The following is a 22,793-nucleotide window of genomic DNA, read 5'->3' on the forward strand; positions in this document are numbered from 1 at the left end:
CAAGATTATCAGTGCCCTATGGGAAGCTTACAAGTCAAACAGCAAATTGGCAAGATTATCAGTGCCCTATGGGAAGCTTACAAGTCAAACTGCAAATTGGCAAGATTATCAGTACCCTATGGAAAGCTTACAAGTCAAACAGCAAATTGGCAAGATTATCAGTGCCCTATGGGAAGCTTACAAGTCAAACTGCAAATTGGCAAGCTTATCAGTACCCTATGGGAAGCTTACAAGTCAAACTGCAAATTGGCAAGATTATCAGTGCCCTATGGGAAGCTTAATAAAAGTCAAACAGCAAATTGGCAAGCTTATCAGTACCCTATGGGAAGCTTACAAGTCAAACTGCAAATTGGCAAGATTATCAGTGCCCTATGGGAAGCTTAAAAGTCAAACTGCAAATTGGCAAGATTATCAGTGCCCTATGGGAAGCTTAAAAGTCAAACAGCAAATAGGCAAGCTTATCAGTACCCTATGGGTGGCTTACAAGTCAAACAGCAAATTGGCAAGATTATCAGTGCCCTATGGGAAGCTTAAAAGTCAAACTGAAATTGGCAAGATTATCAGTGCCCTATGGGAAGCTTACAAGTCAAACTGCAAATTGGCATGATTATCAGTGCCCTATGGGAAGCTTACAAGTCAAACAGCAAATTGGCAAGATTATCAGTGCCCTATGGGAAGCTTACAAGTCAAACTGCAAATTGGCAAGATTATCAGTACCCTATGGGAAGCTTACAAGTCAAACAGCAAATTGGCAAGATTATCAGTGCCCTATGGGAAGCTTACAAGTCAAACTGCAAATTGGCAAGCTTATCAGTACCCTATGGGAAGCTTACAAGTCAAACTGCAAATTGGCAAGATTATCAGTGCCCTATGGGAAGCTTAATAAAAGTCAAACAGCAAATTGGCAAGCTTATCAGTACCCTATGGGAAGCTTACAAGTCAAACTGCAAATTGGCAAGATTATCAGTGCCCTATGGGAAGCTTAAAAGTCAAACTGCAAATTGGCAAGCTTATCAGTACCCTATGGGAAGCTTACAAGTCAAACTGCAAATTGGCAAGCTTATCAGTACCCTATGGGAAGCTTACAAGTCAAACAGCAAATTGGCAAGATTATCAGTACCCTATGGGAAGCTTACAAGTCAAACAGCAAATTGGCAAGATTATCAGTACCCTATGGGTGGCTTACAAGTCAAACAGCAAATTGGCAAGATTATCAGTGCCCTATGGGAAGCTTACAAGTCAAACAGCAAATTGGCAAGATTATCAGTACCCTATGGGAAGCTTACAAGTCAAACAGCAAATTGGCATAATTATCAGTGCCCTATGGGAAGCTCCCAAGAAACAGCAAATTGGCAAGGTTATGCACCCAGTGACCCTCACCTTCTGGTGCTCTTCAAGATTAATGTAACAAAGTATTCTCATCCCAAAATGTCAATGAATAAAAAAATCATGAAATCTATAAAGAATAATACCAAAAAATGTGAAGAACTGAGCCCCAATTTCTGCTGGGTCACTCACCTGTAATTTTTTAGCCATTTCTGCATCTTTTTGCTCTTGGTTAATTATTCCCATGATTTTCTCAGTAGTGGGTGTCAAGGGCACGTGCTCCACATCAATTGGAAGCTCTGCACTACCTGTCATGACTGCTGTTATAAGAATGATATTGGTAGTGGAATTAACCCTTTACCACTTAGATACATATTTTGATGCGTTTGTAGTCCCTTCCAAAGTTTAATTTAATTAAAGACCCTTCTTACAAGATTCAAGTTTTAAAGGCTTTATTTTAAACCCAAAGATAACTAGAGCTTTGTCACAGACATGACGTATACCCACACGTGCTGCATTGACAAAGACTATTTTTGCATGCTGTCTTCACAAAACAAGAGAATCTAATTTATGGCAATTTTTAAGAATTACTATGCCATTATCAGTTATAGCCATTTTGACCTTTGAACTCTTGAATTCTTTCACATGACACACTGTCCAATGACTGTGAACAAAATTAATGTACAGAGTCTTTTTAAAATCTCACAAAGAATGACATAGTTATGGCCCAGACAAGATCATTTATAGCCATTTTTGACCTTTGAACTAAAAGTGTGACCTTTACCTTGGAGATATCGACGTAATTCTTTCGCGCGACACACCGTCCAATGATGGTGAACAAAAGAGCCAAATGATTTTAAAATCTCACAATAAACAACATAGTTATGGCCCCGACAAACTCATTTATGGCCATTTTTTACCTTTGAACTCAAACTGTGACCTTGGAGATATCGACGTAATTCTTTCGCGCGACACACCGTCCAATGATGGTGAACAAATGTGGCAAATGATTTTAAAATCTCACAATGAATGACATAGTTATGGCCCGGACAAGCTCATTTATGGCCATTTTTGACCTTTGAACTCAGAGTGTGACCTTGACCTTGGAGATATCGACGTAATTCTTTCGCGCGACACACTGTCCAATGATGGTGACCATGTGTGCCAAATGATTTTTAAATCTCACAATGAACGACATAGTTACATGTATGGCCCGGACAAGCTTATTAATGGCCATTTTTGACCTTTGAACTCAAAGTGTGACCTTTACCTTGGAAATATCGATGTAAGTCTTTCGTGCGACACACCATCCAATGATGGCGAACAAATGTGACAAATGATGTTAAATTCTCACCATGAACAACATAGATATGGCCCGGACAAGCTCATTTATGGCCATTTTTGACCTTTGAACTTTCAGTGTTACCTTGACCTTGGAGATATGGACGTAATTCTTTCGCACAACACACCGTTCAATGCTGGTGAACAAATGTGCCAAATGATTTTAAAATCTTACAATGAATGACATAGTTATAGCCGAGACAAGCTCATTTATGATCGTTTAACTCAAGGTGTGACCTTTACCTTGGAGATATTGACGTAATTCTTTTGGGCGACTTACTGTCCAATGATTGTGAACAAATTTGCCAAAAGATTTTAAAATCTCACAATAAATGACAAAGTTATGGCCCAGACAAGCATTTGACCTTTGAACTCCAAGTGTGACCTTGACCTTTGAGATATTGACGTACTTTTTTCACACAACACACCGTCCCATGATTTTGAACAAATGTACCAAGTCATTTTAAAATCTAACGATAAACGACATAGTTATGGTCCGGACCAACTTTCAGTTTAAAACACACTAAGTGACCCTGTCACCTAGTTTTTGACCTGGCATGACCCATATTCGAACTTGACCTAGACATCATCTAGATACAACTTCTGATCAAGTTTGGTGAAGATCGGATGTAATTTTGAGACAGACCGACAGAAAGACCGACCGACAAAGTGACTCCTATATAGCCCCCATTACCAATGGTAATGGGGGTATAATGATGAGCAGCAAACAGCATAAAACATGAACAGACTGCAAGTTACTAGCAGGTCTTTAATCAAATTTAACTTTCTTTGGGACTAAAAACATGTCAAAATACGTATCTAACTGGTAAAGGGCTAATTTGATTAACAAAATCTAGCAGATTTGTTGGATCCTAAATGTATCCAGTGTTTCATAATGTCTGTTTTAAGAGAAAAATCCATGGCAATTAGATGCAGCAAGTTTACAGTAAGAACATATAGTTGAAGTAATGAACATTGATAAATTATTATAGATACACAATAGATACATTTCCTAGTCAACAACTAGTTATGTAAGAACTTGGAAAGCACACCTATCCAGGTTTTTTTTAGAAAAAGGGGAAGACGCTGGACGCTGGGTGAAAGTGGAAAATAGAGTGCGAAAGAGACATATTTGGGGAAAAAATAAAAACCGTTTTTAATCAATGTCTATATTATATATATATATATATATATATATATATATATATATATATATATATATATATACTATCAACTGGTTTATATTTCTTTTCATGACAACAAAGGCATATCACATATCATAATATAACATACAGTTTTCAATATAGAAATAATGATTATGGTACTTGCCAAAATGCAAACATAAGTTATTTTATACATGTTCATTTAACAGTGGTGTCGATTGTCCCAAATTTTAAATCCTGAAAATTAGGCTGGGGGTCTTGGAATTGCAGCCGTAGGAACCCATAAGAAACTAGAGCTTTGTCACAGACGTGACGTATACCCCCAAGTGCCGCATTGACACAGACTATTTTGCATGCTGTCTTCACAAAACAAGAGAATCTAATTTATGGCAATTTTTAAGAACTATTATGCTATTATCATTTAAAGCCATTTTGACCTTTAAACTCTTGAATTCTTCCACATGACACGCCGTCCAATGACTGTGAACAAAATTAATGCACAGAGTCATTTTAAAATCTCATAATGAATGACATAGTTATGGTCCAGACATGATCATTTATTGCAATTTTTGACCTTTGAACTAAAAGTGTGACCTTGACCTTGGAGATATCGACCTAATTCTTACGCGCAACACACCGTCCAATGATGGTGAACAAAAGAGCCAAATGATTTTAAAATAAAACAATAAACGACATAGTTATGGCCCGGACAAGCTCATTTATGTCCATTTTTGACCTTTGAACTCAAAGTGTGACCTTGACCTTGGAGATATTGACGTAATTCTTTCGCGCGACACACCATCCAATGATGGTGAACAAATGTGTCATATGATTTTAAAATCTCACAATGAATGACATAGTTATGGCCCGGACAAGCTCATTTATGGCCATTTTGACCTTTGAACTCAAAGTGTGACCTTGACCTTGGAAATATTGACGTAATTTTTTCACGCGACAATCCATCTAATGATGGTGAACACATGTGCCAAATGATTTTTAAATCTCACAATGAACAACATAGTTATGGCCTGGACAAGCTTATTTATGGACATTTTTTACCTTTGTACTCAAAGTGTGACCTTGACCTTGGAGATATCGACGTAATTCTTTCGCGCGACACACTGTCTAATGATGGTGAACAAATGTGGCAAATGATTTCAAATTCTCACAATGAATGTCATAGTTATGGCCCAGACAATCTCATTTATGATCTTTGAACTCAAAGTGTGACCTTGGAGATATCGACGTAATTCTTTCGCGCGACACACCGTCCAAGGATGGTGAACAAATTTTCTAAATGATTTTAAAATCGCACCATAAATGACAAAGTAATGGCCCGGACAAGTATTTGACCTTTAAACTCCAAGTGTGACTTTGACATTGGAGATATCAACATACTTTTTTCACACGACACACTGTCCCATGATGGTGAACCAATGTACCAAGTCATTATAAAATCCAACGATAAATGACATAGTTATGGTCCGGACAAACTTTCGGTTTAAAACACATTGTGACCTTGTTTTTGACCTGGCATGACCCATATTCAAACTTGACCTAGACATCATCTAGATACAACTTGTGACCAAGTTTGGTGAAGATCGGATGAAATTTCGGGACAGACCGACAAAGTGACTCCTATATAGCCCCCATTACCAGTAATGGGGGTACAATAAAGGGCAAAGCCCCCCCCCACCCCGAGCCCATACTAATTGTTCTTTTTTATAGTATTTCCAATTGCAATTTCAGGTGAATACAATTCAAAATATTATAAACCACACCATCCGTATCACCGCATGTGTATTCGTTATTATATTTCTTCTATAAAGAACTTCGAAAATAAATTATAATCGATGAAAAATAATGTATCCGAAAACGACCGTCCAAAAAATTGTGTGCGTTTGGTCAGTTACCTAGCAGATACGTAATAAATATACAATTTTATGGACATATTGCTTTACAATAGCATAGTTTGTGGGTAAAAAACAACTTAATTATCACCTTTTAATTTCAAACGATAATCGGCAAAAACTGAGAAAGGTGTTACATCATCGACATAGAACTAATTATTTAATTATCATCCTTTAATTCAGATCGATAGTCGGTAGAAAGGTGTATAAGTGATCAGCTTAGAAATTATTTATTTATTGTTGCGCTTCTTTTTCATTTGTTTATCTTTAAAAACGACAATTGCCATCGGCCTCTATATTGTTGGCAGACGACAATGTAAACTGTGTATTCCATGTAAACAGTGTCTGCGCATGAATGAACCAATATTAGACTATGTGTTAGCGAACTCAATGTTGATTGGCCAGCTACCACGTGCGCTTCAATTACAGCAAGGTCAAACGATGGCTCATGTTCTGGTGCACACCGGTTTTCGTTTCATTGAAACAATGAGCTAGTGTTACGATGGATAATTAAGCAATCAAAATTAACACCAGTCGATTTAAAGCTTAAATAAATGCTAAAAAAAGATATGTTTTGGTGAAAAATGATATTCTTGGAGGGGAAATTGTATTTTGAGGGAAAAAAATTCTGGAAGGGGAAAACGCTGACTATCGGCGTCACTTTCTTATTAAAAAAAACAACCTGCTATCATTTGAGTAGTTTAAATTAAACCAAAACAGATTATACATATACAAGAAGTGAAAGTTGTTACTACCATCATGTTCCAATTTTGCTGCTGCTCTATTATCCTTTTGCTTCCGACTAATAATTCTTTCTTGAGTTACTCTCCTTGCAGGACGGGCGTTAAACACTGGAGAATCTGGACGAGAATCCAAATCGCTATCTGGCTCCGTAGGAAATGGAAAACTTGACTCCTTTGGTGTTATTGTAAGGATTGGCGATTCCTTGCAAGCCTCGGACATACCAGAGGTTACAGTTGAGGTTGCTGCAGTCTTGCTTTTCTTTATTCCAGGCACAAGATCTTGGGTAATTCCTACATTTATTGTGTTAAGGTTTTTGTCTGTCACTACATGATTGTCACTTTGTACAGACTTAGTGCCACAAAAAGGCTTGGGTTTGTATTTGGCATGCGGTATCTTCTTGGCATCGTAATTGTCTTCTTTGCTTAAATAATTTTCTGTGACATGCTTCTTATTTATATATTTTGTTTTCAATCTATTTATAAATTCATCAGAGTCTGAATCTGATTCATCTGAAGAACTAGGCCAACTATAGGACTGTTTTGAAGCCACCAACCTTTTCCTTTTACGATTACTGTTAAACGAGTTAAGTTCCCTGTTTTCATTTGTTACATTTTTTGAGTGAATTGAAAGTTTTGTAGGTGAAATGAGTGTAGAACTTCTAACAAAGCCAACATATTCACTGTAATTGTCTGTGACTTTTCTATCAGCCAGTCGTGGGTTTTTCTTCAAGGTGGACTCATATTTAGATGGAGAAACATTGAGAGTTTTCAGTAAAGTGTTGCATTTTGCTCCAGCTGCACTGTTTTCCTTGGGTTTGGTGCCCGTATCAAGTTGATTGTTAAGGTAATCTGCAAGTTAAACATCCCATGTAAAGGAAGAAGTAGTTAAGGAAAGCCTGAAATACATGTCATCTAAAACAAGAAGATCAAGAAGCCCTAAAGCGTTCACTGAAGTATAATGTTCACCAATCGTCAAAAAGACTTAACCTGTTCACCTGGTCTTTAACCCACTTGACCTAGATTAAAACATGGCCTTGATATTCTCAGTCACCATGTTTAATAAAGATGAGTCATACGTGTGGCTTTCATATTTGTAATATGGTTTTCTAAGAGTTGACCTAATGACCTAATTTTAGACTTACATGACCCAGATTTAAACTTGGCCTAAATATTTTCAATATTAACACTCTGACCAATTTGAACAAGACTATTGCCAAGCAATATGGTCCCCTACCGGTGAAACTCCACCACTTTCAGCAATATTTCTAGTCTATTTGTTGCCATATCAACCATAATTCTTGACGTAGGAACAAATGAAATGAAGTGCATAATCTCCATATTGCCATCTGTCCATGTTTCAACTTTCATAAACAAATATGAAGAACTTTTTAAGTTATCACAGGATCCACCATTTTCAGCAATATTTCTAGTCTATTTGTTGCAATAGCAATCAGAGTTCTTGACAAAGGAACAAAATTAAATGACGTGCACAATCACCATATTGCCATCTGTCCATGTTTCAAGTTTCCTGAAAAAGGATGAAGAACTTCGAAAGTTATCGCAGGATCCAGAAAAGTGTGACAAACTGACTGATTGACTGACAGACAGAGCGCAAACCATCAGTCCACCGGTTGGGGACAATGAAGAGAATGTCATAATTGTAGCTTCTTTTTCAGAAAAGAATCTTACAAATGGCTCATAAAACAGCGGAGCAAGCCCTACATCAGAGCAATGACATCAGTCAGACAAGGAACACTCTTGTGCTGTGCCTTTTTGTAACTTTCTTTCAACATAGTCAATTTTCATGATCTTAGGTCAAGGCAATCTCTTCTTGAAACAAATTTAGCATGTCTTCCTTTGATCCTGAGAGTAACCTTATATTCATTTGCATTAACTTAGGTAGAAGCATTCTCTAGAAATGATGCAGAAAAGAAAAGGTATACATTTCATGTTACAACCCACTGTTTCTTTTACCTTTAACATGTTTATCTAAAATCAATAGATGTCTTCCTTCCATCCCAAGTAACCATCATACCAATTTGTGAGATCATAGGTCAAAGAGTGCTCTAGATATCAGGGTGGAAATGAAAAGGTAAATGAATCAACATACTGACCAACATACCTACCCACCCACCGACGGACATGTGCACAATACCACCTGACCAACATACCTACCTACCCACCCACTGACGGACATGTGCATAATACCCCCTGACAAACATACCTACGTGTACCTAACCAGTAACCACCAACGGATATGTGCATAATACCGTCTCTTCCTTGAAAAGGGGACATAAAGATGCAAATGTTCTCCCCTCCAAAAGCTTAGCCTGGTATCCCCCAAAACAGAATGAGGTCACTGTTGTTACTTAATGAACCAAAAGCACTTTCATTATCACTATTTCACCACAAAGTAAGCATAATCTTACAGTTTCTTTATAAAAGTTGGGAAAAATTCATACAAAACATTTCATTAGTAAGGAAATATGATAGAACAAAAGTGTTAAGCCACAGCTGGCAATTAATTACCATGCCTTATTTGAGATCTCAAGCTGGTGTAAAAAAAGTTTTATTTCCCATAGAAGAATTTTGAATTTTTCCACAGCCCGTATTCACCAACCAATTCTTAGACCAGTCTAAGAATAAAGAAAATTCTTTAAATTGGAATATTCATTAATTGCTTTAATTTGGACTCAAACTTGGTATTTACCACCTATATCTACAGCTTTCTTCGCGTAGAACGTTTTTCAAATGAAATAATCACCAGTGGAAGCCTTCTAGATTCAAACGCTGGACCTATTTTTCTTGGTTCTAATTATATTCTTTAATGTTAAGTCTAAGAATTGGTTGGTGAATAAAGGCTGTGCAAAGTCATGAATTTGTGTCATCATTAAAATATAAAATGAAACATATACACATGTATATAACCAACCTTAAACTAACCTGAATCAATATTTTGTATCTGGAAAAATAAGTTTCATTGTCTGTTCTTTGGCCTAAGTGTGTAACACATTAACACCCATAAACAAAAGGCTGAAAGAACACATATTCCAACCTTGACGCTAATATATTTATACTGATTACTTTTTTGATGTGACAAGAAATAAAGAATAGCACACCTACTGATGTTAACACATAAAGGACATATATATGCACGCATGTTTTCAATTTGAGACAAAACTGTCTCTCAAATATTAGCAAAAACAAGACTGTTGCCAAGCAATATATGTCCCCTACCGACTCCACCATTGTCAGAAATAATTAAAAATAATAATTATTTGTTGCCATAACAACCAGAATTTTTGACGTCGGAACAAAATTAAATGACGCGCATAATATCTATATTGCCATCTATCCATCTTTTAAGTTTCATGAAAAAATATAAAGAACTTTTAAAGTTATCACAGGATCCAGAAGATCGTGACAGACTCACAGACTGATGGACTGACGGACATACAGAGCCCAAACCATAAGTTTCCTCCGGTGAAACCGGTAAGGGACAATAAACCATAAACCAAATGCAATAAAAACCAGTTCCACAGAGGTGCTTTCATTTAAAAGCATGCATTGTACATGCTAGTGCATAAAATAACATCGATAACGCAACATTTATGTATTCAATTTAACTTTCAGTGATGGAAAAACTATTTATTCAATAACAGCGATTTAAAATGTATAAGAATCTTGTCTTTTGATGCTAACAATTGTAAATTTTCGCTCTTTTGACTGCTGATCCTAACCCTACGCATTCGTGAGTTATCATCCGGAAACCATTTGGTGGACGGACGGACCGACCGACATGTGCAAAACAATATACCCCCTCTTCTTCAAAGCCATTATAAGCAGACACATAATAATAACCCTTGACTTAGGTATTTATCCCCACGCTTTTTGAAAAAAAGGTGGGGATATTGTGGTTATCTCCGCCGTCCGTCCGTCCGTCCGTCCTGGCCACTATCTCCTCCTACACTAAAAGCACTAGAACCTTGAAACTTACACACATGGTAGCTATGAGCATATGTGCGACCCTGCACTATTTGGAATTTTGATCTGACCCCTGGGTCAAAAGTTATAGCGGTTGGGGTGGGGCCACGTCAGAAATTATCACTCATTTTTTTAGGTTATTTTACATTTACTTCTTTATTTCTACACCGATTCACTTCAAATTGATACTGGACCTCTCTTATGACAATACGGTCAATCTCAACCATGCATGGCCCCATTCCCAACCCTGGGGCGCCCCGCCCACATAGGCCACACCCACCAAAAATTTCCATTTACTATAATTTTTTCATTTCTACACGGATTCACTTCAAATTGATACTGAACTTTTGTTATGACATTAGGGTCAATCTCAACTATGCATGGCCCCAATCCCAACCCTGGGGCGCCCGCCCACATAGGCCACACCCACCAAAAATTGCCTTTTACTATAATTTCTTCATTTCTACACCGATTCACTTCAAATTGATACTGAACCTCTCTTATGACAATACGGTCAATCTCAACTATGCATGGCCCCATTACCAACCCTGGGGCCCCGCCCACATAGACCACGCCCGCCCAAAATTGCCTTTTACTATAATTTCTTCATTTCTACACCGATTCACTTCAAATTGATACTGAACTTCTCTTATGACAATACAGTCAATCTCAACTATGCATGGCCCCATTACCAACCCTGGGGCGCCCCGCCCACATAGACCACACCCACCCAAAATTGCCTTTTACTATAATTTCTTCATTTCTACACCGATTCACTTCAAATTGATACTGAACCTCTCTTATGACAATACGGTCAATCTCAACTATGCATGGCCCCATTACCAACCCTGGGGCCCCGCCCACATAGACCACACCTGCCCAAAATTGCCTTTTACTATAATTTCTTCATTTCTACACCGATTCACTTCAAATTGATACTGAACTTCTCTTATGACAATACGGTCAATCTCAACTATGCATGGCACAATTACCAACCCTGGGGCGCCCTGCCCACATATGTCACACCCACCCAAAATTGCCTTTTACTATAACTTCTTCATTTCTACACCAATTCACTTCTAATTGATGATGAACTTCTCTTATGACAATACGGTCAATCTCAGCTATGCATGGCCCCATTACCAACCCTGGGGCACACCTAGGTCAAACATTGGGCGTGGGGATACGCGTCGGCCTCTGCCGCGCCATTTCTAGTTTCAACCTGTCAGGCATAGGGTAATTTGAACCCGGATATTCAACTTCAAAATCTATTCAAATGCCTGAATATAACTACATGTATTTGGGAACATGTTCTTGCAATGTTTCTTACCTAATTTTCGTTTAGAAAGCCAATTTGAAGCTGATGTTGCAGATACTGATCTGCCTGCCTCCTCCAAGCCTTGACCCCTCTCTTGGTGAGCAGTAGACAGGCTAGATACCACCATACAAAACACATAAACAGTTGTTAAGGTCCAGAACATTCTGTGACAGATGGGAAGAGGACAATTACAACGAGCGAGGCATGGTATAGGGAAGATAACCCTGGGTTATGGTTTGGTTATGGTTAGGGTTAAGGCTAACCCTAACCCAAACCCGACCCCTAACCCTAAACCTTACCCTAACCCTCTAACTCCCCCCCTATGTGCATTACAATACCATGCCTCGCTCGTTGTTGTTGTCCGCTTCCCGTGATGTATAAGGGGCTTTAGTGGCTATCTTATAATCTCTTTCATTTTTGAGTATTTTGAGACCAAGATAGATCATCATGTCATTGGTGCATGTATTTACTGCTGTTTGCCATGAGATATAGCAGTTTTTCAAACTACTGTTTAATTTGTCATATTTTGGTGAAATTAAAATTATGAATGTTACAATAATATTGACCTTTAGTCCTTGGCAACATGTGCCTTATATGCAAATTTGAAACAAAAAATAAAGTTGTTTTACAATGTTTAATATACATATGCTTTAATAAAAAAAACTCAATTTATAGGTAGACATTTAGCCAAAATCATTTGAAAAGACTTGAACTTGAAGACTTTTTTAACACCACACTTTCAAAACTTAAATATCAAAATATTAAATGAGATTAAATGAGATTTTAAAAAAAATTACATGTGATAATTTCAGTACATTTTGAGCAAGCTCACTATAAAATCATTCATCCTTGACAATCAGACACATTAGCATGTGGGTTAAACGCAATATTATTCTAATTTTATTTCAATTAAATTATTTAAGCCTTGGTTGGTTCTTACACCAGGAAAACATAAAACAAATTGTTTAAAATGTATGGCTCGTACATGTATGAATATTCAGGAGCGCAACTGGGCATTTTGGCAAACTGCAGCACATGTATTGGAGACTTTTCTAAGGCAACACTTCAAAATTGAATATCTAACTTATTGCTAACAATTTTCATTAAAAATTGTTGATATGATCATATGACAACATTCATAAAATCATTCATACGTGACGATTGGACACGTTAGCACATGGGGTATGTACATGTAGCCTGCCATGTGCCAATATGTGCGGTTTTGCTTCTGAATATTCATGACATTGAGTCATAAAAAATGGGGTGTAAAATTAATTTTATGCTTTATGTTTATCAAGTAACGGTGACCTTGATTACACCCACTTAATAGACATACACTGGATAAAAGAAATGAATTTCTCAAGTTTCATTACAATTTCTTGATTTATTTTAAAGTTATGTAATACAAACACTACTTCAATATCTAATTCTATGATCTATATGTAAGGTATTAATATTCACGTAGGTTTAATACAATTTTTCACTTTTTTATTGCACATGTAACAATAACTGATAAATGAAAAGAAATCCACCAGGCTACTTCTAAGTAAGATCAACTATCTTTATTATAGACTTTAATACTGAAAAACTTTAATTCTGGACAACAAACTGACAAAGGGTGTTTCCCCTCACCATTTCACCTCAACAATAACGCATACAACTGTATATTTGAATTGGATTAGTGACTGTCACAATAAACAAGGGTGAAATTTCAACATTCAAAATAGTTTTTATGCAACTGTTCCATACTTAGGTGTATCAGGTATTATGATGATCTCATCTTCCATCTTTGTGTTTACAACAAACCCTCCAAATGTTACCAGGCAATCTGAGTTAAGACTGAAAATAGAAATAAAATGAAACATTCATGGAAACATGCAAGAAAACATGCACAAAGGCGCTGCTCAAAGAATGAGAGAATATAAACAAGAGCACCGCAAAACGGGTGCCACGCTCGGCTGCAGATAAAGTTTTGAACAAATGAAAGCTTGTCAGAATTGTTTTTTTAGAGGTCACAGTGACCTTTACCTTTGACCTAGTGATACAAATATTGGTGTGGCGTGTAGAACTCATCAAGGTGGAGCTACATATGAAGTTTCACAGTTGTAGGTGGGAGGTGTCACTGGAAGCACTTTGATTTTAGAGCCAATGTTCAAAACCTTGACAAAATGTTAAGGTTTTAAAACGATGCAGACGGCGGAAGACTCAACGACGTACACGACACAACGAGCTGGCTATGACAATACCTCCGGTTTTCTCGGAAAACAGCAAAGCTAAAAATCAATACATTTTATTTATCTTATTGTCAGGTAAATTATAGAAAAGAAAACATACATTATTATTTTTTGAAATTATTCATTGTTGGACGTACCTCAATCTCATACTGTTAAACTAGAAATGGCGCGGCAGAGGCCGACGCGTATCCCCACGCCCAATGTTTGACCTAGGTGTGCCCCAGGGTTGGTAATGGGGCCATGCATAGCTGAGATTGACCGTATTGTCATAAGAGAAGTTCATCATCAATTAGAAGTGAATTCGTGTAGAAATGAAGAAGTTATAGTAAAAGGCAATTTTGGGTGGGTGTGACATATGTGGGCAGGGTGCCCCAGGGTTGGTAATTGTGCCATGCATAGTTGAGATTGACCGTATTGTCATAAGAGAAGTTCAGTATCAATTTGAAGTGAATCGGTGTAGAAATGAAGAAATTATAGTAAAAGGCAATTTTGGGCGGGTGTGGTCTATGTGGGCGGGGCCCCAGGGTTGGTAATGGGGCCATGCATAGTTGAGATTGACCGTATTGTCATAAGAGAGGTTCAGTATCAATTTGAAGTGAATCGGTGTAGAAATGAAGAAATTATAGTAAAAGGCAATTTTGGGTGGGTGTGGTCTATGTGGGCGGGGCGCCCCAGGGTTGGTAATGGGGCCATGCATAGTTGAGATTGACTGATTTGTCATAAGAGAAGTTCAATATCAATTTGAAGTGAATCGGTGTAGAAATGAAGAAATTATAGTAAAGGCAATTTTGGGTGGGTGTGGTCTATGTGGGCGGGGCCCCAGGGTTGGTTATGGGGCCATGCATAGTTGAGATTGACCCTAATGTCATAAGAGAAGTTCAGTATCAATTTGAAGTGAATCCGTGTAGAAATGAAAAAATTATAGTAAATGGAAATTTTGGGTGGGTGTGGCCTACAGTACACTCCACGCGTTTTCCCCAAAAAACGCGCTCCCTCCGCGGGTTTTTTCTGCTAGCGAGTGTTCACGCGGCGTTGGAAGAGCGAGGTGAACTCGATAAAACGCTCGGCGTTACGCCGCGTTCGCTAATTCCCGCGGCGTGTATTACTTTAGGCTAGTCGGTAAATGCAGACACTTTCCGTTCTTATCAGTGATCGCCGCGCAACGCCGCGTTAGCAGTGTGCTACTGGGCATGCCAAAAAATAAAAACATTGTTATAATAAATTGTTTAAATACTGTAGTACATGTATAAAAAAGATAATTGTATAGAAAATTAATACGTATAAAAATTATGTTTTTTAATTCACAGGTACGTCTACAATATGAATTAGTCTAATATAATACATTTGACAAATTAATATTTAAATCATAACACATGTGACACAAGGATAAATGTTCCGTAAAATTTCCAAATGAGAATAATAATTCGTAATCCGAAACACACTACGATTTTTAATTGTTAACACGACGTTTACAAATGCTTCCAATATACAGGCATGTATATTTCCCGCCAAAAAGCGCGCAAAAATTATGCTGCAATGTACAAGGTCAAGGTACAATGTATACTCCTGCAAAGCGTGCGTGTATTGATTTTTTTTATACAAACTTTGTAGCGCAGAGAACATTGAATTTTGTTGATTTCGGTTAAAAGTTTCTTTGGTATTTATTAACGAAATTATATCGCGAATAAGTTGATATTTCCTCTATAATAATTTTAAATCGAACAGGCCGAATCTTTATCGTTACGGTATTTTAGTAGAGTAATTATTTTAACACTACAGTAATTGTATAGTAAACTGACTAAAGAAGACATCTGGGCGGAACTGGATTTGAAGTGTTTGACGTTATGAAAACACGCAAAGCTTGTTTACTGACCTATTGTGTAGACTGCTGTCTGCGGTGTTTTGACAAAAGGGATTAACATGTGTGAATGTCACTCTGCCGATTTGGTCCATACTTACTGGTAAACATTGTTTAGAATGTCGACGCAACAAAAATACAACTGTGAATATTAAATGCAATTATCAACTCAATAGTTACCACCTTTTAGCAATCAATGGAATAACCTACAAACAAAGAGAAAATCAATGCATTAGCGAGCAGAGAATTGACTTTGTTCCGACAATTAAAACCATTCCTTATGCATTCGTTGAACGTGTTTACTTGAGTAAGTTATGCCTTTAGACAGGAAGAGGCTTTTCTTTGATTACGTCAAACTGTCAATTCACACAGATTTGCGAGATTTTTAGGGTCCTTGGTCATTTGTATACATGTTCAGTATAGAAAATCACCTGCTAACATGAAAACTTTGGATTAAATTATCAAAATAAAAACAATGTTTCAAACTGTGTTTATATTAATTGGTAAGTATTAGTTAAAAGACGACGTTTTGTGTGTCGTAAATCAACGAGTTTTCTATAAAACAACAACTACTTCTACAACCACGTCGGGATCGATCTATCTTGGTTTTTTTTTATTGTAAATATTATACTACATGTACATGTATGTACTTGTAATAAATGTAATTTTATTTGAAAGTCAGGAAGTCAAACAAAATTAAATTGATCGTTATCTCGTAAAACGCGGAGTTTCCCCCGCGTTGCCAACGCCGAGGGCTGCCGCGTCGGCTTATCAGTTTTGCCGATCGTTAATCGCCGCGTTCAAAATCATGCAAACGCCGCGTATAGCGGGATTTTCTTAATCTCCCTCCAGGTCGAAACCCGCGGAGTATGGAGGGAATTTGGGGAAAACGCGTGGAGTGTACTGTATGTGGGCGGGGCGCCCCAGGGTTGGGAATGGGGCCATGCATGGTTGAGATTGACCGTATTGTCATAAGAGAGGTCCAGTATCAATTTGAAGTGAATCGGTGTAGAAATAAAGAAGTAAATGTAAAATAACCTAAAAAAATGAGTGATAATTTCTGACGCGGCCCCACCCCAACCGCTATCACTTTTGACCCAGGGGTCAGATCAAAATTCCAAATAGTGCAGGGTCGCACATATGCTCATAGCTACCATGTGTGTAAGTTTCAAGGTTCTAGTGCTTTTAGTGTAGGAGGAGATAGTGGCCAGGACGGACGGACGGACAGACAGACAGACGGACGGACGGACGGCGGAGATAACCACAATATCCCCACCTTTTTTTCAAAAAGCGTGGGGATAATTATAACTAAACACTGCTCACAAGATTTCAATATTATAACAGATCTTATACATAAAAAGTATTATTTTATTTTCCCATCATTAAAAATATGAATGTATAGAGATTTCCAGGTATTTTGACTAGATGAAGAATTGAAGGAGAATAATAAATATAATTTCATTAGAATGTAGACTTTATATTGTTAAGCATTTTATGATTTAGAAAGAAAACTCAAGAGAAAGAAATTGAATGATTCTATTGAATAAATGTATGCTGCAACTCCAATAAAACACTTCTGACAGGGTTAAAACCACAAACATGTGTTTAACCAAATCGTGTTTTTCATTGTTGAAGTTATGGCTGTTAAAAGTGATGCACCCCGTTTTCAATCATTTTGAGCTGAATACCTTGAAAATGAAAGTAGAAAGCAGACAGGTCTACAAATAAGGCCAAAAAAGGGTCCATTTAGGGTCGCCTGACCATGTCGCCGACCCTCAACTTTTTATTGGAGTGGCCAAAAATCTAGTACAAAACAAAAATTAATAAATAAAAGAATCCCAACCTACTGACCCTGTTTTTTCCCCAAGGAGACCAGAAACGGACCTATTTTTTGTTTGGCCTAATTACAATAAGACCCCAAAGATTGATAACCGCTGGAAAGACATGCCTTCTTTTCTTCATAGGACGGTATATACACTAATCGGTACATTTTTGTACGGAAAAGTATAAAAAATACACCCAGTGTTCATAAGAATTGTGTTTGTGACGAAAGGTTTTTTACAGGAATTACAATATTAAATTTGTATTTGCGTTTTGTACGCTTTATTTCGAAATTAATTACGTTTTTTGTTATTTTAATTGAGTAATAACGCAAATACGCTTGTTTTCTATAGCCCTGTTACAACCCGTTTTGCAATAAACCCGTTTTGCAATAAAATTATTGCAAAACGGGTTGGAGTGTCTTATTGCAATTTTTTTTTTTAAACAACCCGTTTTGCAATAAACCCGTTTTGCAATAAAATTATTGCAAAACGGGTTGGAGTGTTTTATTGCATTTTTTTTTAACAACCCGTTTTGCAATAAACCCGTTTTGCAATAAAATCACCACACATTTATTTGCAATAATTTCATTGCAAAACGGGTTGGAGTGTCTTATTGCAATGAGAATTTTGTATAACAACCCGTTTTGCAATAAACCCGTTTTGCAATAAAATCATCACTCTTGTATTTATTCAAATGGATTGGAATAGTTAAAAGTGATGTTCAAATTTTGTATTTAAATAATATTGTTTTAAAATAGACAAAACTGTGAGTTAAAACTTAAAATTAAAAAGCATGGAAGGTGGTGAATTTCGAGATTTAATACGATAAAACAAAACAGAATGTGTGTCGAAACGTGTTGAAGTGTCTTCATGCAACGTCAGTTGTGAGTTACAAACCGTTTCGCAATACAATCATCACATATATACTATTTGTTTCAAATTGATTTGAAACGGCATAAAGGAAGTTTAAAATGTCGCCTGCAAGGTAAATATGATACAACTAAACTGAATGTATATATGAAGTGATTTTCGTCAATTGGGAAATTAAGTGAAAACAACCCAGAAGTGCAATAACTTTATTGCAAAACGGGTTGGAGTGTTTTATTGCAATTTGTAATTTTTATAACAACCTGTTTAGCAATTAACCCGTTTTTCAAAATTTTTATTGCAAAACGGGTTGGAGCGTCTTATTGCAATTTGAAATTTATATAACAACCCATTTTGCAATAATAACATGACACATGCATTAACTAATTCAAATGGAATGGAAAGATTAAAAAGGAAATTTAAAATATCGTATTGAAATAATATTATTTCCAAATATAGACAAAACTGTTAGTTTCCACTAAAAAGTAAAAAGCATTGAAGGCGATGCATTTCGAGATTGAATGCGATAAAACAATACAAAATGTAAATAGAAAGTGTTTCAACCTATTAAGTACTGAAGTGAAGATAACGCCGAAATGCAATAATTTACTTAAAAAACGTGTTGAAGTGTCTTCATGCAATGTGAGTTGTGTGTAACAAACCGTTTCGCAATAAAATCATCACATATATACTATTTTTTTCAAATTTCTTTGAAACGGAATAAAGTAAGTTTAAAATGTCGCCTTCAAGGTAAATATGATAAAACTAGAGTGAATGTATATATTTATGAAGTGATTTTCACCAATTGGGGAATTAAATGAAAACAACCCAGAAGTGCAATAATTTTATTGCAAAACGGGTTGGAGTGTTTTATTGCAATTTGTAATTTGTATAACAACCCGTTTTGCAATAAACCCGTTTTGCAATAATTTTATTGCAAAACGGGTTGGAGCGTTTTATTGCAATTTGATTTTTTTTATAACAACCCGTTTTGCAATAAACCCGTTTTGCAATAATACAATGACACGTGTATTAATTAATTCAAATTGATTGTAAACATTAAAAAGGATATTTAAAATATCGGGGTTTTTTTATTTCCAAATATGGACAAAACTGTTAGTTTCCACTAAAAAGTAAAAAGCATTGAAGGCGATGCATTTCGAGATTTAATGCGATAAAACAATACAAAATGTATATAGAAAGTGTTTCAACCTATTTAGTACTGAAGTGAAGATAACGCCGAAATGCAATAATTTACTGAAAAAACGTGTTGAAGTGTCTTCATGCAATGTGAGTTGTGTGTAACAAACCGTTTCGCAATAAAATCATCACATATATACTATTTTTTTCAAATTTCTTTGAAACGGCAAAAGTAAGTTTAAATGTCGCCTGCAAGGTAAATATGATAAAACTAGGCTGAATGTATATATTTATGAAGTGATTTTCACCAATTGGGGAATTAAATTAAGACAACCCAGAAGTGCAATAATTTTATTGCAAAACGGGTTGGAGTGTTTTATTGCAATTTGTAATTTGTATAACAACCCGTTTTGCAATAAACCCGTTTTGCAATAATTTTATTGCAAATCGGGTTGGAGCGTCTTATTGCAATTTGAATTTTTTATAACAACCCGTTTTGCAATAAACCCGTTTTGCAATAATACAATGACACGTGTATTAATTAATTCAAATTGATTGTAAACATTAAAAAGGAAATTTAAAATATCGTGTTTTTTTTATTTCCAAATATGGACAAAACTGTTAGTTTCCACTAAAAAGTAAAAAGCATTGAAGGCGATGCATTTCGAGATTGAATGCGATAAAACAATACAAAATGTAAATAGAAAGTGTTTCAACCTATTTAGTACTGAAGTGAAGATAACGCCGAAATGCAATAATTTACTGAAAAAACGTGTTGAAGTGTCTTCATGCAATGTGAGTTGTGTGTAACAAACCGTTTCGAAATAAAATCATCACATATATACTATTTTTTTCAAATTTCTTTGAAACGGCATAAAGTAAGTTTAAAATGTCGCCTTCAAGGTAAATATGATAAAACTAGAGTGAATGTATATATTTATGAAGTGATTTTCACCAATTGGGGAATTAAATGAAGACAATCCAGAAGTGCAATAATTTTATTGCAAAACGGGTTGGAGTGTTTTATTGCAATTTGTAATTTGTATAACAACCCGTTTTGCAATAAACCCGCTTTGCAATAATTTTATTGCAAAACGGGTTGGAGCGTTTTATTGCAATTTGATTTTTTTTATAACAACCCGTTTTGCAATAAACCCGTTTTGCAATAATACAATGACACGTGTATTAATTAATTCAAATTGATTGTAAACATTAAAAAGGAAATTTAAAATATCGTTTTTTTTATATTTCCAAATATGGACAAAACTGTTAGTTTCCACTAAAAAGTAAAAAGCATTGAAGGCGATGCATTTCGAGATTTAATGCGATAAAACAATACAAAATGTATATAGAAAGTGTTTCAACCTATTTAGTACTGAAGTGAAGATAACGCCGAAATGCAATAATTTACTGAAAAAACGTGTTGAAGTGTCTTCATGCAATGTGAGTTGTGTGTAACAAACCGTTTCGCAATAAAATCATCACATATATACTATTTTTTTCAAATTTCTTTGAAACGGCATAAAGTAAGTTTAAAATGTCGCCTGCAAGGTAAATATGATAAAACTAGGCTGAATGTATATATTTATGAAGTGATTTTCACCAATTGGGGAATTAAATTAAGACAACCCAGAAGTGCAATAATTTTATTGCAAAACGGGTTGGAGTGTTTTATTGCAATTTGTAATTTGTATAACAACCCGTTTTGCAATAAACCCGTTTTGCAATAATTTTATTGCAAAACGGGTTGGAGCGTCTTATTGCAATTTGAATTTTTTATAACAACCCGTTTTGCAATAAACCCGTTTTGCAATAATACAATGACACGTGTATTAATTAATTCAAATTGATTGTAAACATTAAAAAGGAAATTTAAAATATCGTTTTTTTTTTATATTTCCAAATATGGACAAAACTGTTAGTTTCCACTAAAAAGTAAAAAGCATTGAAGGCGATGCATTTCGAGATTTAATACGATAAAACAACACAAAATGTATATAGAAAGTGTTTCAACCTATTTAGAACTAAAGTGAAGATAACGCAGAAATGCAATAATTTACTGAAAAAACGTGTTGAAGTGTCTTCATGCAATGTGAATCGTGTGTAACAAACCGTTTCGCAATAAAATAATCACATTTATACTATTTGTTTCAAATTGATTTGAAACGGTATGAAGGAAGTTTAAAATGTCGTCTGCAAGGTTAATATGATAAAACTAAGCCGAATGTATATATGAAGTGATTTTCACCAATTGGGGAATTAAATGAAGACAACCCAGAAGTGCAATTATTTTATTGCAAAACGGGCTGGAGTGTTTTATTGCAATTTGATATTTTATAACAACCCGTTTTGGAATACAATTGTAAACCCGTTTTGCAATGATTTTATTGCAAAACGGGTTGTTATAAAAATTCAAATTGCAATAAGACAATCCAATGTACTTCTGGATTGTCTTCATTTAATTCCCCAATTGGTGAAAATCACTTCATAAATATATACATTCACTCTAGTTTTATCATATTTACCTTGAAGGCGACATTTTAAACTTACTTTATGCCGTTTCAAAGAAATTTGAAAAAAAAGTATATATGTGATGATTTTATTGCGAAACGGTTTGTTACACACAACTCACATTGCATGAAGACACTTCAACACGTTTTTTCAGTAAATTATTGCATTTCGGCGTTATCTTCACTTCAGTACTAAATAGGTTGAAACACTTTCTATTTACATTTTGTATTGTTTTATCGCATTCAATCTCGAAATGCATCGTCTTCAATGCTTTTTACTTTTTAGTGGAAACTAACAGTTTTGTCCATATTTGGAAATAAAAAAAAAACCGATATTTTAAATTTCCTTTTTAATGTTTACAATCAATTTGAATTAATTAATACACGTGTCATTGTATTATTGCAAAACGGGTTTATTGCAAAACGGGTTGTTATAAAAAATTCAAATTGCAATAAGACGCTCCAACCCGATTTGCAATAAAATTATTGCAAAACGGGTTTATTGCAAAACGGGTTGTTATACAAATTACAAATTGCAATAAAACACTCCAACCCGTTTTGCAATAAAATTATTGC

At 35.7% G+C, this 22,793-nt stretch overlaps 1 protein-coding gene across 1 annotated transcript in view; it reads right to left on the reverse strand.

The window, feature by feature from the left end:
* Positions 1 to 22,793, reverse strand: part of LOC127871508 (uncharacterized) — a 41,803-nt gene that overhangs the window by 14,898 nt on the left and 4,112 nt on the right. The window contains exons 2-5 of the mRNA XM_052414501.1: positions 13,535 to 13,624; positions 11,798 to 11,898; positions 6,496 to 7,332; positions 1,519 to 1,646 (exon numbers count right to left, since the gene is read on the reverse strand). Coding sequence (XP_052270461.1) covers positions 1,519 to 1,646; positions 6,496 to 7,332; positions 11,798 to 11,898; positions 13,535 to 13,572 — 1,104 coding nt within the window. The 5' untranslated portion in view covers positions 13,573 to 13,624. The remainder of the gene's footprint in view (positions 1 to 1,518; positions 1,647 to 6,495; positions 7,333 to 11,797; positions 11,899 to 13,534; positions 13,625 to 22,793) is intronic.

Source organism: Dreissena polymorpha, chromosome 1, assembly GCF_020536995.1.
Source record: "Dreissena polymorpha isolate Duluth1 chromosome 1, UMN_Dpol_1.0, whole genome shotgun sequence".
In the NCBI taxonomy this organism is placed as follows: Eukaryota; Metazoa; Mollusca; class Bivalvia; order Myida; family Dreissenidae; genus Dreissena; species Dreissena polymorpha.